A 17017-nucleotide genomic window follows, 5' to 3' on the forward strand; every position below is an offset into this window, starting at 1 on the left:
ATTGTAGTGTTGGAAGGGACCCCAAGGAATCTCAATCTAAGTTTGTGCCTTCCTGCATGTGGGGCTGGGGAGAACCTTCCTATGGGGAGGAGGCAAGGCATGGGGTGCCCTAAATCCTAAAGCTGTGCAGTTGGAAGGGGGCTACAAAGGTCCTCTAGTCCAACCCCCTGCAATGCACGAATCTGGTGGTTCCCTGATCCCTGGCCTCCCATGGCCCTTCCCAGGCCAGAACTGGCCCTCCGTCCTGGCTGGGCATGGCTGACCTGGGGACGGGGGTCTCCCCCCTTGTCTCCCGCGGCAGGTGATGGCTGTGGACTGGCACTTTGAGGAGGCCGACGGGGGCGAGGTGGCCGGCAAGGAGCGCAGCATCCTGGACTACCTGGCGGAGAACCACTTTGACCTGGTCATCAACCTCTCCATGCGCAACTCGGGGGGCCGCCGACTCTCCTCCTTCGTCACCAAGGGCTACCGCACCCGGCGCCTGGCCATCGACTACTCCGTGCCCCTCATCATCGACATCAAGTGCACCAAGCTCTTCGTCGAGGTGCGGGGGCATTTGGGCGGTGGGAGACCCCAATTCAATGTTCTGAATGGGGAGGATGGGAGGCAAGCATTGGGGCTATTCCAGGGCAGTTGTGACCCCCTCCTCTGCTCCCCGCAGGCCCTTGGACAGATTGGGGGGGCTCCTCCGCTGAAGATGCACGTGGACTGCATGACGTCGCAGAAGCTCATCCGCTTGCCAGGTGGGAGCTGGGATATGGGGGTGCCAGGGGGAGGGGGGCATTAGGCAGGCAGAAGAGCATCTCCCCCTGAGCCCATCCTGGCCCTCTCTTGGCCCTCACTTGCCAGCGTTGTGGTCCTGCCTCCATCCGTGGGGTCAGAAGGCAGACCTGGCTTGAGTTCTGTCCGTGGGGCTGGAGTGAAGCATCAGTCCCTTGGACCCACATGGCTTGTGGGCCCCAGACACTAAATCCTGCCACTCTGAACAGACCATGGCTGGCCGACCCTGCCTCGGTTTCCCAGACAGTGTGCTCCATCGCCTGCGCACTTGACATTTTTCGGTTTATACTGGGCGTTATGTTCTTACGGAACCTCCAGCTCCAAAGGCAGTCCGTCTGGACTGCAAGTTCTTAGGGGGTTTTGGCCACTGCGAGAAGAGGGTGCTGGACCAGACGCAACTCAGGCTGCTGTCCTGAGCACCTTTGCCTGGCAGCAAGTCCATTCTGTGTGTGATGGGGCGATGAGTGCTTGGGGGAGCCTGGTGCTGGGTGCCCCCTTGGGCGGAGGCTGAGCTGGAGCTGTTGGGCACCTGCCTGACTCCCCGCTGACCTTGGCCCCCTTCTCCCCCTCCAGGGCTCATTGATGTCCATGTGCACCTTCGGGAGCCAGGGGCCACCCACAAGGAGGACTTCGCATCTGGCACAGCAGCCGCCCTGGCTGGTGGCATCACCATGGTGTGTGCCATGCCCAACACCTCCCCAGCTATCATTGACGCTGGTTCCTTTGCCCTGGCGCAGAAGGTAAAGAGGCTCCTGCCTGGCGGTCCTGCCTTGCAGGGGGTTGGGCTAAATGACCCTCCGGACCCCTTGCAGCTCACAATTCTCTGACTGCGGAGAAGGGAGGTGGGCGACGGATCCTGCTTCTGGGGTTCCCATAATGGCCATCTGGTTGGGCTCTCTGAGACTGGATGGGCTCCCTTTGCCCCAGCAGGGCTGTTCTTCGGTGGGTGGCGAAGGGTGTGGCGAAAGGTGTGCCAGCCACGTTGTGAAACTGGGTTTGCCTCTCTGCCCTCTCCCCCCTTCCCGCAGTTGGCGGAGACCGGGGCCCGCTGTGATTATGCGCTCTATGTGGGCGCCTCCTCGGACAACGCCGGCTCCCTGGGGCCTCTGGCCGGAGCGGCCGCTGGCCTGAAGATGTACTTGAACGACACCTTTTCGGACCTCAAAATGGACAACGTCTCCCTGTGGATGGAGGTGGGTCGGGCACGCAAGACGCATGTCGAGGCAGACCTTCCCATCCTTTCTCTCGCTGTGGGTCCAGGATTCCTGTCTTAACTGGGCGAGGCCTTCGGCCAACACCCCAGAGCACAAAATCGCCTTGCTCCGCTGCTTCATTTTGGGGGACCTGGCACAGCTACAGGTGCCCTGTAACGGCTGTTCAACCTCTGTAAGAATTCAGCATTTTAGGGCAGCCGCAATTAGACTTTGGAACTCCCTGCCTATTGATATCAGGAATCACAGGAATCACAAGCCAAGATGCTTAGGAAGTCTGTGTGAATCTCTTTCATCACTTGTATGCCATTTCACCATTGATACGATAATCTTTGTCATTGTCCCATACAGAACAATGAAATTGAAAAAATCTACACCAGACATTCAAAACCCAAGAAGCCTGCTATCCCAACAATCCCAGTCTGGCTAGCCCCTAAAAACTCTGAGACCCCATAATTGAATACAATATACTCCCATAGAGACTACCTCACACTGCGTTTAGAATCAGAATTGCATCAGGCAGCATATGAATATTGGGGAGGTGTTCGACCCGCCCCCTTGCACCCGGGGGGTCTCCTTCCCTCGCCCCTTTGCGCTCCTCAGGGAGTCTCCCTCACTCGCTCCTCTCTCTCTGCCCTGGCAGCACTTTGAAAAGTGGCCCAAACACCTTCCCATCGTGGCTCACGCAGAGAAGCAGACGGTGGCCGCCATTCTGATGGTGGCCCAGCTGTACCAGCGCCCCGTCCACATCTGCCACGTGGCGCGGAAGGAGGAGGTGAGCGGGTCGGAAGGGGTGGGTGGGGGGTGGTGGCCCAGGGGGGCTGCAGGAGGTCCTTGGCTGGGAAGACTTCTTCTGCAGAAGAGGCAGGGCAGGAAGGGGGCCAGGGGACAAGCCAGGCTGGCAAAGCACCTCCAGCCTTGGGTGGCTTGAAAAGAGGGCAGGACCGATTCATGGAGGGGGGAGAGGGCGATCGATGGCTCCCGGCCCCCTGGCTCTGCGCTGACTCCATCCATGCTCAAGAGGAGCGATGCTGCTGAGTCCCAGGGGCTGGGAACCACTGGAAGGCAGAGGGCTCCTGGGCTCAGTGGGGGAACAGGATGCCCAGCAAGATGCCAGGCAGCACCTGGGCTCTTCTGGTGCCTCCAAGCTCAGAGACAGTCTGCCTAGAGTCCCAGGTTGCTAGGACTCAGGATGAGGCCGGACGAGGGGGGCTGCTGGCCTGATACAGCAGGCCCCTGGACGCGCGAAGGGGTGAGAGGCAGTGGGAAGAGGGCAGGCTGTGGGCTGGGCTGGCACTGGGGCAGTTTTGAGCAACAGCTCAAAGGGGGCCGGGGGGGGGAGGGAGAATCCACACAGGGAGGGGGCGCTGGAAGGGGAGAAGGGGGGCAGAGGCAGGTCTCCCTTTTCCTGCAATGGAGAGTCAGGAGACTGGTTGGGGAGGGAAGGTCATCGTGATCTGAAGGGCTAAGGGTTGTGTGACCCCCCCTTCCCCCACAGATCCTGATCATCAAGGCCGCGAAGCAGAAGGGCATTGAGGTGACCTGCGAGGTGGCCCCCCATCACCTCTTCCTGTGCCAGGAGGACCTGGGGCGCATCGGGGAGGGCAGGGGGCAGGTGCGGCCCATGCTGGGCACCCGCGAGGACATGGAGGCCCTGTGGGAAAACATGGACACCATCGACTGCTTTGCCACGGACCACGGTAAGGGGGGCGTGGGGGGAAGATCCACCTGCCATGCTCAGTCAGAGCCCCATAGCTAATAGAGAGGTAGTGTGGTTCAGTAGTTGGAGTCTTGGCCTAGGACCTTGGAGAGACCAGGGGTCAAATCCTCACTCAGCCATGAAACCCACAGGGTTCTCTCTCTCAGCGTAGCCCACCTCACAGGGTTGTTGTGGAGGGAGAAGCGCCCCACCACCTTGAAGGGGTGCTGTGGGGGGCCCTGGTCTCTGCCACGCGTCTCTCTCGCACTCAGCTCCCCACACGCTGGAAGAGAAGCTGGGCAAGGAGCCCCCGCCCGGCTTCCCTGGCCTGGAGACCATGCTGCCCCTGCTGCTGACCGCAGTCTCCGAGGGACGGCTCAGCGTGGAAGACCTGGTCCAGCGTCTCTACGAGAACCCCCGGCGCATCTTTGGGCTCCCCCTGCAAGAGGACACCTACATCGAGGTGAGGCGGGGGGGGGAGCCCTCCTGGGGTGTCCCTCTGCGGGGGGGGGGGAGGACCTGGCAGGGGCAGGGGGGCCTCCCAGGAAAGGCCCTGCTGCCTTCTTCTCCAGCCACAACGCTCTCTCTTTGTCGGTCAAGGCTGTCTGCCTGGGAGGACCAGGCCAATGGCCAGCAGCTTCCTCTCCTCACAGGGCCAAATACCCCTAAGAACGTGGAATCCAGATAGACTGCCTCTGGACCTGGAGGTTCGATAAGAAGAGCCGGCTGGATCAGGCCAAAGGCAGCCCAGTATCCCGTATTTATTTATATCCCGGCCTTCCCAGCCGAAGCCGGGCTCAGAGCGGCTAACAACAATAAAAGTAACACAGTTTACATACAATCACAATCAATTAATTGAAATGCATTCTAAAATCAATTCAGGGTTAAATTAATGTCAGCCATTGGGCTAGAGTTCTGTGAGGATTGCCAAAGGAGCGGGTCAGACTGTGCCTTGGCCAAAGGCCTGGTGGAACAGCTCCGTCTTGCAGGCCCTGCGGAAAGATGTCTAGTCCCACATGGCCCTGGTCTCTTGGGACAGAGCGTTCCACCAGATCGGGGCCACGGCCGAAAAAGCCCTGGCTCTGGTTGAGGCCAGCCTGACCTCTCTGTGGCCCGGGATCTCCAAGATGTTTTTGTTTGAAGACTGTAAGGCGGGGGACATTTCCCAACCAGGTGCCCCCAGTGGCAGAGCAGAGCCAGTGACAGCCCCCTCCTCCCCCATGCATTTGTCCAAGCCCCCTAGGCTGGTGGCCATTGCTGGGTCTCCTTTGGCAGGGAGTTCCACCGTTTAACTATGTTCTGAGAGGAAGCCTCTACTCTTGCCCCCAAGCCCTGCTTGCTTCCTGCAGGCACCTGGGGGCCAGAAGAGGCTGCTGAAGGGCCGGGGCTCAGGGGCAGCGCATCCTTGCATGCAGAAAGTCCCACGTTCCATCCCCGCTGGCAGCATCTCCTGGGGGGCTGGGAAAGATCCCTTGTCTTAAACCCTGGAGATTCCCTGCTGCCAGTCACTGCAGGCAGCGCAGAGGGACCCCGTGGTTTGACTCTGTCGGTCCTATGGAGGTTCCTGTGGACCAGGTGGGCCGTGGGCCTGATCCACCAACTGCAGGGCCCCTGTTGCTCCTGGTCCTCCAGGAACGACCCCCCCCCCTTGGCATGGGACCCCCAGGGGCTGGGGGGCTGAGGCTCCGTGGGGCTGAGCCATTTCCTGCCGGCAGGTGGACCTGGAGCAGGAGTGGCTGGTGCCCCCCAACACGGCCTTCAGCAAGGCCCGCTGGACGCCCTTCGAGGGGATGCGGGTGAAGGGGACCGTGCGCCGAGTCATCCTCCGCGGGGAAGTGGCCTACATCGACGGGCAGGTAAGCGGGGCAGGGAGGGGCCGAGTGGGGCGCGCAGGGCCACAGAACCCCAGGATGGCAGAGGTGGAAGGGGCCCTCTGGGGTCATCCAGTCCAGCCCCTGCCCCGCAGGAATCTCAGCTGAAGCATCCAGGACAGAGGGCCCTCCAAACTCTGCTTAGAAACCTCCAGGGAAGGAGAGTCCGCCAGCCTCCGAGGCTGTCAAGCAGCTCTTACTATCAGAAAATTATCCCTTATTATTATTTACATTTGCATACTACCTTTATTTTCCCTTCCCATTTTATCCTCACAACCACCCTATGAGGAAGCAGGTCAGGCCAAGAGATGGTGAGTGACTCCCAAGGTGACCCAGGGAGCTTCATGGCTGTGCGGGGGATTCGAACCCTCCTCTCCCAGGTCACAGTCCAGCACTCTAACCATTAGGCTGCACTGGCTTCCATGAGCCCAAACCAGCTCTACCCATTAACTATCCTTGTCAGAGGAAGACTAGATGTGATGCCAAGCTTGCAATTGGGAAAACTGCAGCTTCTCGTTAAAGGAGGTGCAGCCTGGTGGGGTTTAACCCTTTCCTTCCCTGCTGCTGTCCTGGCAAAAATAATCCCTGTGCCTTCTGTTCATCCTGGGGCCCTGATGTTTAGGGTCGGCCGCTTTCCTTGGGCTGAAGGGGCCTGCGGACGCCGCTGCCTGGGGAGGGTTTCTGGGGCTCTGAGCGCCTCCTGTCTCTCCTTCCAGGTCCTTGTAGCTCCAGGCTATGGGCAGGATGTGCGGAAATGGCCGCCGAGTGCAGTGCCAGCCAAAGAGATCCTGAAGGTAGGCGCTGGGGCTGGGCCCAGAATGCCCCCCCCAGGGGGCAGGAAGGGTGAGGGAACCCACCTGCCAGGCTGCCCACACCACTTCCTGCACCCCTTTCTGTGGGGCTATGAGTGTCTCTCTCTATCCTTCACCTTCTGCCCCCAAGAGGGATGAAGGAGAGAGTGTTTGGGTTCTGCTTTCAGACAGCAAAGGTCCAAGTCTAAGCAGGTAGGAGATCCCTCAGGAAACACACACAAGAGCAAAAGGAGGACTGAGAGAGGGAGAGGGAGTGTGGCATTTATTTAATTCATAAACTTTACGCACCACCAAGAAAATCAAGAGCACTTTAAGAAATGCCAAAGTTAAAATAACTAAAACAGGTTAAACTTTGCACCCGCTTTCCAAACACCTGGGCAGGCTTGTCTAAACCAGAATGTTTTCAGTAGCGGCCAAACAGAGTACAGTGACAGGCCTGCCTGATATCAAGAGGCAGGGAGTTCCAAAGGGCAGATCCCACCACACACGAGTTCTTCCCAATGTGGAACGGCTATTGGGTGGCCCCTGCAGGACCAAAGTGGGTCCATGGGGGGTAAAATGAATTGCTCTCAAGCTGTTAAGGGACAATCTCTTGGTGACTCCAGGCAGAACCTCAGGCCAGTCCTTCCAAGCAAAGCGCAAAAAAGGTGTCTGTGTTGGAGCTTTGAGACCCCACCAGCCATGGAAAATCCAGGCAGGGGGGTTGGTCCTGCTTTGAGCCAACACTGGGCTATTGGGGGGGGGGTCTTTGCCGTAGCGCCTGGGCTCCTTTGCTTTGCTGCCATTTCCTTTTTTAAAAAATAATTTTTATTAATTTTAACATATAAATTATAATACATACCACAAAACTTCACAATTTATACAATTATTATTTTTTTGGACTTCCATCAGCACCTCTGATGATCCACCATTTTAGCCACTTCTTCTGCATTTCTTAAATTCATATTGCCTTTAATTATCTTAACTAAACATCCTCCCCTTTATCCATTTTTGCAATAGTTCCAATAATTCACCTCACAAAACTTCTTGCAAACCTACAAACGTAGTCTGTTCATCACAATTACTTTTCAAATAGTCTGTAAATTTACACCAGTCTTCTGTGACTCTCTGGTCCCGCAGATTTCGAATCCTTGCTGTTAGTTTGTCTAGTTCGCTTTGCTGTCCATTTCCTAAAAATTCACGGGCACACCCCTTGTGAGTCCCCCCCATGCAGGGGGGTGGGGGCGTGCGCTGCTACTACTGTATGTCTGTCATTCTCACACACCACAAGAGCAGGTGGGAGATGCCCCCCCCCCCGCATTGCTTAACTCTCCCCTCTCCCTTTCAGACGCCAGAGCGGCCCCTCCCCACCGTCCAGCCCGAGGCTTTGCGCTGTCGAGCGCCCAGCCCCCGTCGTGCCGGACCGGTGGGAGACGCCCGGTTCTTCCTGGCCCCCCGCATCCACCGTGCCTCGGACCCCGGGCTGCCAGGTGACGGGCGCAGGGGGTGGCGGGAGGGGGGTCCTTCCTGGGGGCAAAGAGGTGCTGGTGCAAAGGCTTGCCGTCTCCCTCTAACGTTGGTCCTCCTCTTCCTCTCTCCATCCTCCGGCAGCCGAAGATCTCAGGGAAAAAGTGGTCAAGAAAACTGTGGAGCCGCCAGGTGAGGCTTCCTTCCTCCTCCTCGCAGAGCCGCTCGTTTCCTTTCTCTCATAAAGCGGATGCGCCACTTGGTTGCTTTAAGAAAATGAAGAAAACCACACACCTCAAATAAGACAAAGCAATAAAATTATTGATGAAGAGTTAGCAGGAATAATTTAAGGCTGTAGAAAAGTCAAAATAGCAGTGGACCAAAAGCCGATGGGAACTCACAGCAACTATATCTAGGTCTCTGGGTGTGCTTTCCTAAACAATAATGCACAGCACAGGCGCTGGCCTGGTGTCAAGTAGCAGGGAGTTCCAGAGGGCAAAGATCTGATTTTTATAAACTGGGACGGGGTATTACACAGCCCCTGTGGCCGTGCCCTCTCCGCTGATCTAAGCAACCGAGTGGGTCCGTGTGGGGCAAGGGGGTCTCTAGGTAAACTGCTCCCAAGTTGTTCAGGGCTTTGTGTCCTGATAGACTTCCTGGGGTGTTTCCAGGATCAGAGAGGAGCTGGGGTTTCCTGCCATTCTGTGGCGAGAGAGGCTGAGAGGCAGATCCTGCTGTCCCCGCTGGGTGGTGCGTCTCTGGTCCTCCTCTCGGGCAGGGTTGACCTTCCTTTCCTCCCGCAGACTTGGCCATGATCCAGGACGGCCCCCTGTACCTGGCAGGCCCCTTGCCCAGGCAGACGTCTCCACAGAGCCTGCCGCACCCCCAGACTTCGCCGCTCCTCCACCCGCTGGTCGGGCAGCACGTCTTGTCCGTCAAGCAGTTCACCAAGGGACAGGTACTCAGGCAGAGACACACTGGGACACCCCGCTCCTCACTCGGCCGTCTTGGGGTGGGGAAGGGAAAAGCCTAAGAGGAGCCTGCAGGATCAGGCCAGGTGCCCCAAGGGGAAACCCACCAGAGCCCTCTCCCCTCCCGGGGTTTCCACCACTGGGATTCCGAAGCATTGCTGGCCACCCTGGCCAGGAGCCCCCCAAAGCCCTCTCCTCCTCCTCCGTGAATCTTTCCAAGCCATCCAAGTGGGTGGCCTTCACTGCCTCCTGTGGCAGGGAGTTCCACAGTTTACCCATGTGCTCTCTCTGTGAAGAAGGACTTTCTGTCGTCTGTCCTGACTTTCCCGACATCCAGCTTCATTGGATCTCCACGGGATCTAGTGTTGCGAAAGAGGGAGGAAAACTTTTCTCTGTCCACTTTCTCGCAGGCCAGGGAGAACATTTTAATCTTGGGTCGTGTGTCGCCTTTTCTCTAAATTGGAAAAGTCCCAACCGCTGCGACCATTCCTCATGGGGCAGTCACTCCCTCCCCTCAGTCACTGTCTGTGGCGTTCGTACCGAGCCCCCGGTCGTCTCACGGACTATTGACCCATACACCACTAATCCGCTGCCACCAGCCTCAGTCAGGTTCTCAAGTTAATAAAGAAGAGTGTATTTTATTTCAGACACAAACTTTTACAGCATTCCAAACGTTGTTACTCTTTATTTTCTTAGTTTTATTTTCCCCTCTCTCTCTTCTACCTCCCCTCACTCAAGAACCCACGGCCCTGTCTCTCTATTTCCAACTGTCTTTCCCAACCAGCCAACCCACTAAAACCAACCAACTACCCACCAACAACTCCAACAAGCCTGGGCTAAGCCCTTTTTTATACACATGTAGGCTCCGCCTCCAGCTTTCCTATTGGTCTACATTTTTAACCCTTTCTTTTTTTTCCCTGTACAGACAGGCTCTAAACAAACAGGCAAACGCCACACTGGCCTTGTCTGACCCTTCCCTAAGTTTTCAGTACCCTTTTTGAGGTGTGCCGACCAGAACGGTGCGCCGTGTGTGCCGAATGCTGCTGAACACCATAGAATAGTATAATGCCCTTGGTAGCATTTTGAGACCCCCTCCTGTTTGACTGAGTGCCCCTCTCCCCTCTGCTGCAGATGTCTCACCTCTTCAACGTGGCCCACAACCTGCGCATGTTGGTCCAGAAGGAGCGCAACATAGACATCCTCAAGGTGAGGTGGGGGCCAGAGGGGTAGGGGTTGGGGAGGGGGAGCCCCCTGCCTGTACTGAAGTCCGCTGCTTCCTCCCACGCAGGGCAAGGTGATGGCTTCCATGTTCTACGAGGCGAGCACGCGCACCAGCAGCTCCTTTGCCGCCGCCATGTACCGCCTGGGGGGCTCCGTCCTGCCCTTTTCGGAGGCCACCTCCTCCTGCCAGAAGGGGGAGTCGCTGGCGGACTCGGTCCAGACCATGAGCTGCTACGCCGACGTCTTGGTGCTAAGGCACCCCCAGCCGGGGGCCGTGGAGGTGAGCTCCGGCCAAGGCCGCTCTGATGGGACGCAGGGCCCTTGGGGGGCCCCAGCAAAGAGAATCCTAGGACTGTTGAGTTGGGAGGGGGACCCAAAGGTTATCCAGTCCCACCCCCGGCAGTGCAGGGCTTACAGCAAAGGGATCTCTGAGCATCCAGGGTGAGGCTGCTCCCCTCCGAGGGAGACCATCCCAGAGGATTGGGGTCTAGCAATCATCATCCCAAGAAAGGGAGCAGATCGGACCCTGCCAATTACAGGCCAATTAGTCTCCTAAGCATTATCAGTAACTATATGCTGCCCACTTACGTAATAAAGGATTGGATGGAGTGAGAACATTTCCTTGCAGAAGCACAAGCTGGTTTCAGGGCAAACCGGTCAACCTTAGACCAAGGCCTAGGACTCCAACGTCTTGTGGAAAAATATACCTCCAGAAAAGGAGGATCCCTCTACGCAGCTTTCATAGATTTTCAATCTGCCTTCGATTTAGTATCATGAGATAGGCTTTGGGAAAAACCAAGCGCCTCAAACACAGACAGATGTCTACTGCGTCTCATCTGCAGTTTATACGAAAACACTCGGGTCCGGGTTAGGTGTGACTGACAGGGCCGTTTATCCAAGGAAATCCAAACCTCCCGTGGTGTTCAACAAGGCTGCGTCCTTGCGCCTACTTTAGTCAACTTCTGAATTAACTCCTTAGTAGGAAACATGGAGAAAGAAAATGCCCACCCCCCTAAATTGGCTGGTACACCCCTCCCGGTTCTCTTCTATGTGGGTGACCGTTCCAGTGTTGAGGAGAAGGAACAGATCCAGCCTATGCTATCAGCGGGGCTCAGTTCCCTAAAGCCTCTTGTTTTCCCTCCCTGGGTCTTCTTCTTCCTCCTGGAGGAGGCTATGAGCCACTTCACTCCCACCCCAGGCAGCCGAGTTATTGGTTTATTTGATTGAATTTCTGCACCACCTTATTCTCCAAGGAGCTCAAAGTGCCCTACGTGCTTCTCCCGCTTCCCATTTCATCCTCACAACGACCCTGCAAAGTAGGTTAGGCTGAGAGAGGTGGTGGCTGGCAAAAAGCCCCCAGCCAATGAACTCTCCAGGGTCCTCCTCCTCATTCCCGTCCCACAACCACCTCCCACTGCAAGGTAGGCCAGGCTGAGAAAGGCAGCGATGGCCCAAGGGTCACTCCCAGTGAGAGCTTCATGGCCAAGTGGGAATTTGAGCCCTGGGCTCTCGTGTGGTCCTGGGAACCGCCATGGTCAACTAGGCTTCCATCTCCCAGAAAGGATGAAATGGGGACTGCGGTCAGTACAGTCTCTCCAGGGCGGCCGTGAAAGGGCTCTGCAGGAATGCCCCTGCTGACGACTCCCTCTTTCCCTCCCTCCCTCCTTCCTCCTTGTGCCAGCTGGCTGCCAAGCACTGCCGCAAGCCTGTCATCAACGCGGGCGACGGGGTCGGGGAGCACCCCACGCAAGGCCTACTGGACATCTTCACCATCCGGGAGGAGCTGGGCACGGTCAACGGCATGACGGTGAGGGGACCTCGCTCAGGAGGGGGTTTTCTTTGGGGTGGTGGCTTCTTTGCAGGGGCCTCCCCCCCCCCCCCGGCCAGGGGTGCTCACGGCTGCCTCTGCCCTCCCCCCAGATCACCATGGTGGGGGACTTGAAGCACGGCCGGACCGTCCACTCTCTGGCTCGCCTGCTCACTCTCTACCGGGTCAGCCTGCGCTACGTCACGCCACCCAACCTCCGCATGCCGGCCGACATCTTCCACTTCGTCGCCTCCAAGGGGATCAAGCAGGTGAGGGAGAGGGGGCTGCGCTGGGGGTCCCCCCCTGCTGTATTTTAACAGAGCTAAAAGAGTATCAAAAGCACATCTATTAGCGTTTTATTTAATTTGCTGTTCTCTACGGAAGCCGTTCCCTTCCTGAATTTAACCGATTTGGGCATTTTTAGACTGTTTAAACTCGGAGGTGAGCAACATTTTAACTTCTAAGCCCCCTCTTAATGGTTCATTTAACACCTTAAAGAAAAGCACAGCCAAGAGAGATACATAAGCTCATCATCCGGCGGAGACCCCGTTTATTAGAGGAGCTATTGCCACAGGGCAGGCTCCATAAGCCTGTGCTTCAGAGAACCACCAGTTAGGGGAACTGCCCCAAAGGCACCTTTGGACAGAGGTTTTTTTTTAAAATACAATTACCGTATCGGCCCGAATATAAGCCGCACTTTCCCCCAAAATTCCTACCGTGAAAAGTTAAAGCATGGCTTATATTCACAGTCTTATGGTATGCAGCCAGGAGCGCCCAGCATGCAGCCAAGAGTAGCGAGGAAGGGAACACCTTATATTCGGGGTTTTTTTTTTTTTTCTTTTCCCTCCTCCAGTTTTAAAGGTGCGGCTTATACTTGGGCCAATATGGTATACAGTGGTACCTCTGGATACAAACGGGATCCGTTCCAGAGCCCCCTTCGCATCCAGAAGCGGACGCAACCTGTGTCTGCGCGTGCGCGGATCATGATTTGCCACTTCCACGCATGCGCATGACGTTATTTTGACCGCATGCACGAGTGGCAGAACCCAGAAGTAACACGTTCGTTACTTCCGGGTCGCCACGGAGCACAACCCAAAAGCGCTCAACCTGAAGGAACTTCAACCCGAGGTCTGACTGTAATTGGAGATAGAAGGCTGCTGAGCGTCTAAAGCATTTTCTTCTTCTTCTCCCTTTTCCATGTTTGATCTGTGTGTTGTTTTGATCCGTGCCATCTGCCTTGAGTCCCCTTCTGCGGAAAAAGGCAGTGTATAAATGATGGGGTATTTTTACACCTTATAAACCGTTGTAGATTTTTTTCCTGGTCTTACCTTTCTGCAAACGGCGTTGAGGCGGGCTCTGTTGCCGTTGTTCCGGTTGAGAGGCGTGTGGATTTTAAGGAATAACAAAAAGGCAAGTAAATAAATGTAGGAGCTATAATCGCGTTAATAAATTCTCAGGAGGAGTTTGAGAACATCGAGGAGGCTCTGCCCGACACGGACGTCCTCTACATGACCCGCATCCAGAAGGAGCGCTTTGCCTCAGTCCAGGAGTTTGAGGCGGTGAGTGAGTGAGGGGCCCTGAATTGCTGCCCCCACCCCATGGCGTCCCCACGGCCTCCCTCCCTCCGGGCCAGGCTGGGAGACCCTGAAGCCACCCAGAGGGGATGGAGAAGAGGGTCCCTTGGCGGGAGGAGTGGGGCCAGCCCCAGACGCAGGCTCACTGGCTGTGCTCCTCTCCTTCCTCCTCAGTGTTTTGGGCAGTTCATCCTGACCCCTCACATCATGACCCGGGCCAAGAAGAAGATGGTGGTGATGCACCCGATGCCCAGGGTCAACGAGATCAGGTGCGGAAGGGCGGGGAGGGGGGGAGGGGGCACTGCTGGCCAGGGAATCACTTGCCAAATAGGGTGAAGGGACATTTTGGGTGGGGCTGAGGAATTTGGACCGGTGGTGGACCCAGCAGAGCCCCCATGTAGGAGGATCAAGACCTGTGGGTCGGGGGGGGGCGGGTTCATAAGCAGCGGACGCCAACAGCTTCGTCCCTGTTTCTTTGCTTCTGGCTGCTTTGAGACTCTGGAGCAGTACAAGGGGGTGTCAGATGGGGGGGGGCGTGGTTTGGCAATGGGAACACCCAGCCTCAGTCGGTCGCCTTGGGATGTGTAGAACCACAGAGCATCAGAGTTGGAAGGGACCCCCAGGGTGTGGCGTTCCCAAAGCAAAGGAAGGGTTGAACTTTGATAAAATACACACAAGGCTTGACCTTCAAGACTCCTGGAGGAGTGTGTATAATAGTAATTCCTCTTCACCCCTTGGCCCAGGTCGTTTTATTCACAAAAGAACTTTTTACACAGTGTTCGTAAGAACCAATCAGATTTCCTCTGAGCATTTCAAAAACCCCATGTGGGGACAAAGTTAAAGTTAAAGCTACAGAGGGCTAATTTCCTAATTGAGCATGCATATGTAATTCAGAGTAAATAAAAGAGGAAGCGAAGAGGAATGCTTTTAGGAAGGTCATAAACAGGAGAGGACGGAAGGATGGCAAGGAAAGAGTATTCACCATCTCCTTGTGAACCCTCTTCCTGGCCCCTAAGATCTATCTAAAGATTAAACTACCGTAAATTTCGCTCCATAACACGCAGATTTTTCCTCCTAGAAAGTAAGGGGAAATGTCTGTGCGTGTTATGGAGCGAATGCCTACAGATGGCGGGGGAATCTGCTGCAGTTGTGAGCAGTTCGTGGCTCGCTTTGAAACAGCAAAGCGGGTGTAAGCGGCTCCTGTCAGCGAGCCGAGCTGAGGAGGAGGGAGAGAAGCAGAGCGGGCTTGGCTGCTTTAAAACAACCCCGTCCTCTATGTTCCTCTCTCCTCCCCACTGAGCTGCTAAGTAGCAGCAAAGCTTTTCAGCCAGCCTAGCCGGGAGGAGGGAGAGAAGCAGAGCAGGCTTGGCTGCTTTAAAACAACCCCCTGCTCTCTGTCCCTGCCTGCAGTTTTTTGCTGTCCGATTTTGGATTAGCCACTATAGGGGCTGTGTGTGTGTGTGCTTGAGCTATCGTTCTCCTCCTCCTGCTTCCCCTTCGCTCTCCCTGCGCCCCTGCGCTCTCCCTCCGACTTTAGAATTGACACTCTGTGTGTCTGTGTGTGAGAGAGGGCTCCTTCTCCTCCTCCTGCTACCCGTTCACTCTCCCTGTGCTCTCCCTCCGACTTTAGAATTGACACTCTGTGTATCTCTGTGTGTGTGAGGGCTCCTTCTCCTTCTCTTGCTTCCCGTTCACTCCCCCAGCGCCCCTGCGACTTCCAGCGCCCTGCGACTTTAGGGCCAGTTCTCTCTCTGCGTGTGTGTGTGTTTTGACCTCACTGCGCTTGTTGGGGGAGAGTGTTGGTCGCAATTTTTCTTGATTTGTCTCAGAGTGGTTACTATCATGGTTTCCTTGCCGGGGAGGAGGGAGAGACGCAGAGCCTGCTTGTTCTAAAGGAGCAAAGCCGGAGAGGAGCCTCTCCTGCATTATCAGCAGCATCCTTCTCCACACACCCCACGCGTGCTCCTTGTCCCTTGAGTTCTTTTCCTTCCCTCCCCACTTAAAACGTGGTTGCAAAGCACGGATCCACATGGATCCTCAGGATTTTTGCACTAGGTCACCCCAAATTCACCATCAGATCACATAGCATATCCATGGCTACAGCCTGCACCAAAAAACACACGCACCCACTGTTTCATGGGGCCGCAATGGCGCAAAAACGTGGTTACAAAGCATGGATCTACATGGATCCTCAGGATTTTTGCATTGGGCTACCCCAAACTCACCGTCAGATCACATGTCTGTGGCCACAGCATGAACCACAAAAATCATACATCCACTGTTTCGTTTAGAATATTTTTTTGTTTTGTTTTCCTCCTCTAAAAACTACTTGCGTGTTATGGTCAGGTGCGTGTTATAGAGCGAAAAATACGGTACATCAAGGTAACCTACTATCTTTATGTACTGAGGATGCCTGATGAAGCAACTGGCAACTGGGCTGTGTCTGTGACTTGTCAAGCTTGATAAATAGACGGTAGAGGAAATGGCCAGATATGCAGAAGATTGTGGGATTTGATCAGAAATTATTGCCAATGAATCGAACCCAGTCAACGCCATGCTTTCATAGCGGATACAGTGGCTTGATGCCTATTTTATAATTCCTCATCGTAAACCCATCTGATCCCCACACTCTGGATATTTGCACTTCTACACCAGGGGTCATCTACCCCCCCCCCCCGCAATGCAGGAACTGGAGCTGAGTTAGAAGAGTGGCCTACCTTGCAGGGCGGGTGGCAAAGCATCTTGCAGAGGAGAAGCACGTCATGTGCAGAGCTCTGGGCCCTCGGAAGGGCGAGGGGCGGCAACCTGGGGCGCTTGCTGACTTGGTGGCGATCATGACCTCCCCCCTCTTTCTCTCCTTCCAGCGTGGAGGTGGACTCGGACCCGCGCGCCGCCTACTTCCGGCAGGCAGAGAACGGCATGTACATCCGCATGGCCCTGCTGGCCACCGTGCTGGGACGCTACTGAAGCCGCCTGGGCGGGACTCTGGGCCCTGGTCCGCGTTGCCCACCTGGCTCCTCCACCAAAGAGCAAAAAACGGCGCTGCTGGAAGGCAGCCTTGGGACAGCTCCATGCTGGGGGGGGGACGAGACCCTGGGGGGGGGGGAGCAAGCTCAGGAAAGGCCCCACCCTCCCTGCCGGCCCAGCTCTTGTCTTCCAGCCTCCAGGACGGGCTCTGTGGGGCTCTTTGCCTTCGCCTCTTGAGCTGAGCTGCTTCCTGGGGCCAGCCCTGGAGACATCCCTCCTTCCCGAGGACCAAGTTCTGTTCGTTTTGGGTGTGGGTTGGCGGCCCCCTTTGGCAGGCTGCAACACACTTCAGCCCTCGCTGCTTCCCACGAACGGCCCGCTTCCCACAGTGACTTTTCTACACATACTAGTGAGCCAAGCGGATCCCTTTGTTTCCGTTTCTTTTTTTTTAATAAAAACAGTTTAATACAACCTACTGCTCTTTTGTGAACTGCTTTGGGATGCCTGTGTGGCTTTCTTAATCCCACCAGCGTGTAAGTTTTATTAATAAATCCGTTCCAGAGAAACGGTTTGCACAGGGATTGGATAATTCCGAGAATTTCCCATGGAGAAAACTCCCTAAGGCCTTCCCAAGAAGGGCCAAGAAAGTCACGGAATA

General features: G+C 55.9%; 1 protein-coding gene across 1 annotated transcript in view; it reads left to right on the forward strand.

The window, feature by feature from the left end:
- The window catches only part of CAD (carbamoyl-phosphate synthetase 2, aspartate transcarbamylase, and dihydroorotase), a 44903-nt gene extending 28073 nt beyond the window's left edge, over nt 1-16830 (forward strand). Inside the window, exons 26-44 of the mRNA XM_081854425.1 lie at nt 302-544; nt 662-743; nt 1354-1520; nt 1809-1973; nt 2635-2766; nt 3490-3691; nt 3963-4153; nt 5406-5546; nt 6278-6355; nt 7701-7842; nt 7964-8011; nt 8623-8777; nt 9922-9996; nt 10079-10291; nt 11693-11818; nt 11932-12087; nt 13276-13377; nt 13567-13661; nt 16257-16830. Coding sequence (XP_081710551.1) covers nt 302-544; nt 662-743; nt 1354-1520; nt 1809-1973; nt 2635-2766; nt 3490-3691; nt 3963-4153; nt 5406-5546; nt 6278-6355; nt 7701-7842; nt 7964-8011; nt 8623-8777; nt 9922-9996; nt 10079-10291; nt 11693-11818; nt 11932-12087; nt 13276-13377; nt 13567-13661; nt 16257-16359 — 2616 coding nt within the window. The 3' untranslated portion in view covers nt 16360-16830. The remainder of the gene's footprint in view (nt 1-301; nt 545-661; nt 744-1353; nt 1521-1808; nt 1974-2634; nt 2767-3489; nt 3692-3962; nt 4154-5405; nt 5547-6277; nt 6356-7700; nt 7843-7963; nt 8012-8622; nt 8778-9921; nt 9997-10078; nt 10292-11692; nt 11819-11931; nt 12088-13275; nt 13378-13566; nt 13662-16256) is intronic.
- The last annotated feature ends 187 nt before the right edge of the window (nt 16831-17017 follow it).

This window comes from Podarcis erhardii (genome assembly GCF_964252035.2).
Source record: "Podarcis erhardii genome assembly, chromosome: 3".
Classification (NCBI taxonomy): Eukaryota; Metazoa; Chordata; class Lepidosauria; order Squamata; family Lacertidae; genus Podarcis; species Podarcis erhardii.